The sequence below is a fragment of the Mandrillus leucophaeus genome, unplaced genomic scaffold (genome assembly GCF_000951045.1).
Source record: "Mandrillus leucophaeus isolate KB7577 unplaced genomic scaffold, Mleu.le_1.0 Scaffold347, whole genome shotgun sequence".
Classification (NCBI taxonomy): Eukaryota; Metazoa; Chordata; class Mammalia; order Primates; family Cercopithecidae; genus Mandrillus; species Mandrillus leucophaeus.
In genome coordinates this window covers 2143849-2146407 of record NW_012103665.1, presented here as the reverse complement: position 1 = coordinate 2146407, position 2559 = coordinate 2143849, and the positions used below count along the sequence as shown (strand labels likewise).

The window sequence follows — 2559 nt, the reverse complement described above, 5'->3', positions numbered from 1 at the left end:
CTACTTCACCTCGCCCAGCGTCTCCTGTAGCTCCTCCACTTGCTGCTCCGACTGCAGTGCGCTCTTGTTCTCGTTGTTCTGGACAGAGAGAAGGAATCAGCAGCCACGCACTGCAGCTGGAGACCCCAGAACTCGGTGTCTGCCTCCCATGGCACCGGGAAGGGTGGAGGCAGGTTAGAAAAACTATCCCCTCTCTCCCACAGCCACCAGAGCAGGGCCCTGGCTCACAGGTGCCTTTAGAAGTAACATTTCACGAGAGGGCTACACTGCCCCATTTTACAGGTGGGGAAACAAAGGCCTAGAGGGCTAGGGAGGAGGGCAGGCTCCACAGTTGGGGCAACCAACCAGCTCCTCGACACCGCGCTGTGGCTCAGCCAGCTGCTGAAGCCTCTCCTCCTGGCTCCCAAGCCTCTCCTTTTGCCCCTGGTTCAGGAGACTTACGTGTTGATGGTTTTCCACGTGGGCCTGGAGCTCTGCTGACACCCTCTCTAGTTCCTTCCTCAGGCTGTCTCTTATACACATCTAGATGTGTATAAGAGACAGGCCAGGAAGCGGTAGGCAGGGGCCAGGAATGGATTTTAAAGGCAAACTTCTCAGACCAAACAGGAACACAAACTGGTCAACTCTCCTCAAGCTCCCAAGGACAGAGGATTTGGGTCTTTGTTGGTTTTCACCCACAGCCACAGAACTCAAAGTCTGAATCTGAAATCTCTTGAGAGGAGAGGAACACAATCCTCTAGAGATGGAGTTGGAGAAAGGCCCCCCTTCTGCCCGCTTGTGATTTAGAAAAGTGCGTTCATTCAATAAACATTGACTAAGCACGTACGGGCCAGGTATGGTTCTTCACAGCAGATATAGGACGGAAAAGGACAGACAGGAGCTCTTGGCCCTGAGGTTTCCGTTCTAGGGGGCTTTTAAATCTCGGACTCTCAGAGCTAACAGACACCTTTGATACTCACTACCTCCTCTGGAAACACGAGTCTAGAAAGGAGAGGCGGCTTGTCCAGAATCAAAGAACAAATTAGGGACTGAGCCATGGCAGAAATATGGGGCCCCTGACAACCAGTCACGCTCGCACTTCCCCGAGAGGCAACGACCCCAGGCCGTGTGTAGCAAGGACTCCAGCAGGGGTGTGTGGAGAGGAGAGAGTCGGCAAAGAGGGCAGCAAAAGAACAGCCATGCTGCGTGCTCTGGGGTCCCTCCAGGTGAGGTCTGGGTGCCCCAGCTCCCTATTTGCCCTTGGCACCAGGGGCCCCCAGTCCCTTTCTTCAGGGCCCCAAGAGGAAACTGGAGCCCAGGATTGTCAGACTGGAATCAGGGGACCCCACTGGACTCTTACCAAAGATTTGATGGTCTTCTTCAGTTGACTGATTTTGACAGACCTCGAGTCCAGGGCAGCTGCTAGTTCTTGGGATGGGCTCTGAGGCACATGCAGAGAGGAGGAGGTGCAGGAGGAGTCGGGGGAGAGGTAGAGAGAACAATCATTAGGGCTGGGGTGTGTGTGGGCTGTCTCAGCTGGCAGAGGGGCACCCAGTCCCTGCTGTGGGAGGAGGTTGGAGGGTTGGCCTGCAGGGTCACTGCCCCTCCGCCCAGAGCCTCTTACCTCCAGATCCTTCAGGGGAGCAAATGATGTAGGGCCCTCCCCGAGGATACCCATTGCTGACTACAAGAGATGAGAGTGCACATGGAGATGTTCTGTGCCTCTCAGTGTCTAAGCCCTCTGACTTCCTTTCTTCCCCCATCAACTGGCACAACTTTCTTTTCTGCCTATCTTAGACCATTCCTCCCATAACTTCTTTGTGCCAACTTCTCTCATGGTTCTTATCTCCCCACCATCCCACCCTGGGGCCATTTCAGTGACTTCTGATGGCAGGTGGCTGTTCTCATTGTCCTGGCTTCCCCTTGAGACTGGGGATGAGGAAAATCAAACAGCAATGACCATATCCTGGTGTCCCGGGTGTTTACAGTAGGGCATGTACTAGGGATTAACATAAAACAGTAACAAATCTCATTTAAACCTTACAAATGAAAGTCAAACAATAATACTGCCTCTATTATACAGATGTGCAAAGAGAGGCCCAAAGAGCTCAAGCAACTTGCCCTAAATTATATCCCTAGCAGACAGAGAGGCAGGATTCAAACCCAGAATTCTTAACCAGTACCCAACAGTCTATCCACAATCTTAACAATTACCCTCTACTGTCCCTTAGGCCCCCTGTCCCCAGGAGCCTGGTCAGCCAAGACTCACATCCTCAGGTGAGTGGCAACCAGCAGAAGTGGCTGTCTCAGGGACACTGCCATTTGTTTTCCTGTTCTTCTTCACTCCTGCTGCACCACCAGGGCTGTTTCTCTGCCAATATTCTTTTAACTGTGGGAAAGAAGAGCAGTAATTCTCCTGAGAACTATCAGCCCCTACAGCCACATCCCGTCCTACAGTTTTAACAAAATGCTCTTATACACCATCTGATTTAATGACGCCAACAACTGTACAAGGTGTTGTCACCATCATTTAGTGACTGAGAGGGATTGATATAATGGCTAGGAGAAAAAAAAAAAGAA

General features: G+C 52.0%; 1 protein-coding gene across 1 annotated transcript in view; it reads right to left on the bottom strand.

Annotated features, from left to right (window-relative positions):
• Positions 1 to 2559, bottom strand: part of LOC105546033 (golgin subfamily A member 8I-like) — a 4603-nt gene continuing 2044 nt past the window's right edge. Inside the window, exons 2-6 of the mRNA XM_011989132.1 lie at positions 2249 to 2368; positions 1604 to 1663; positions 1340 to 1420; positions 346 to 522; positions 1 to 78 (exon numbers count right to left, since the gene is read on the bottom strand). Coding sequence (XP_011844522.1) covers positions 1 to 78; positions 346 to 522; positions 1340 to 1420; positions 1604 to 1663; positions 2249 to 2368 — 516 coding nt within the window. The remainder of the gene's footprint in view (positions 79 to 345; positions 523 to 1339; positions 1421 to 1603; positions 1664 to 2248; positions 2369 to 2559) is intronic.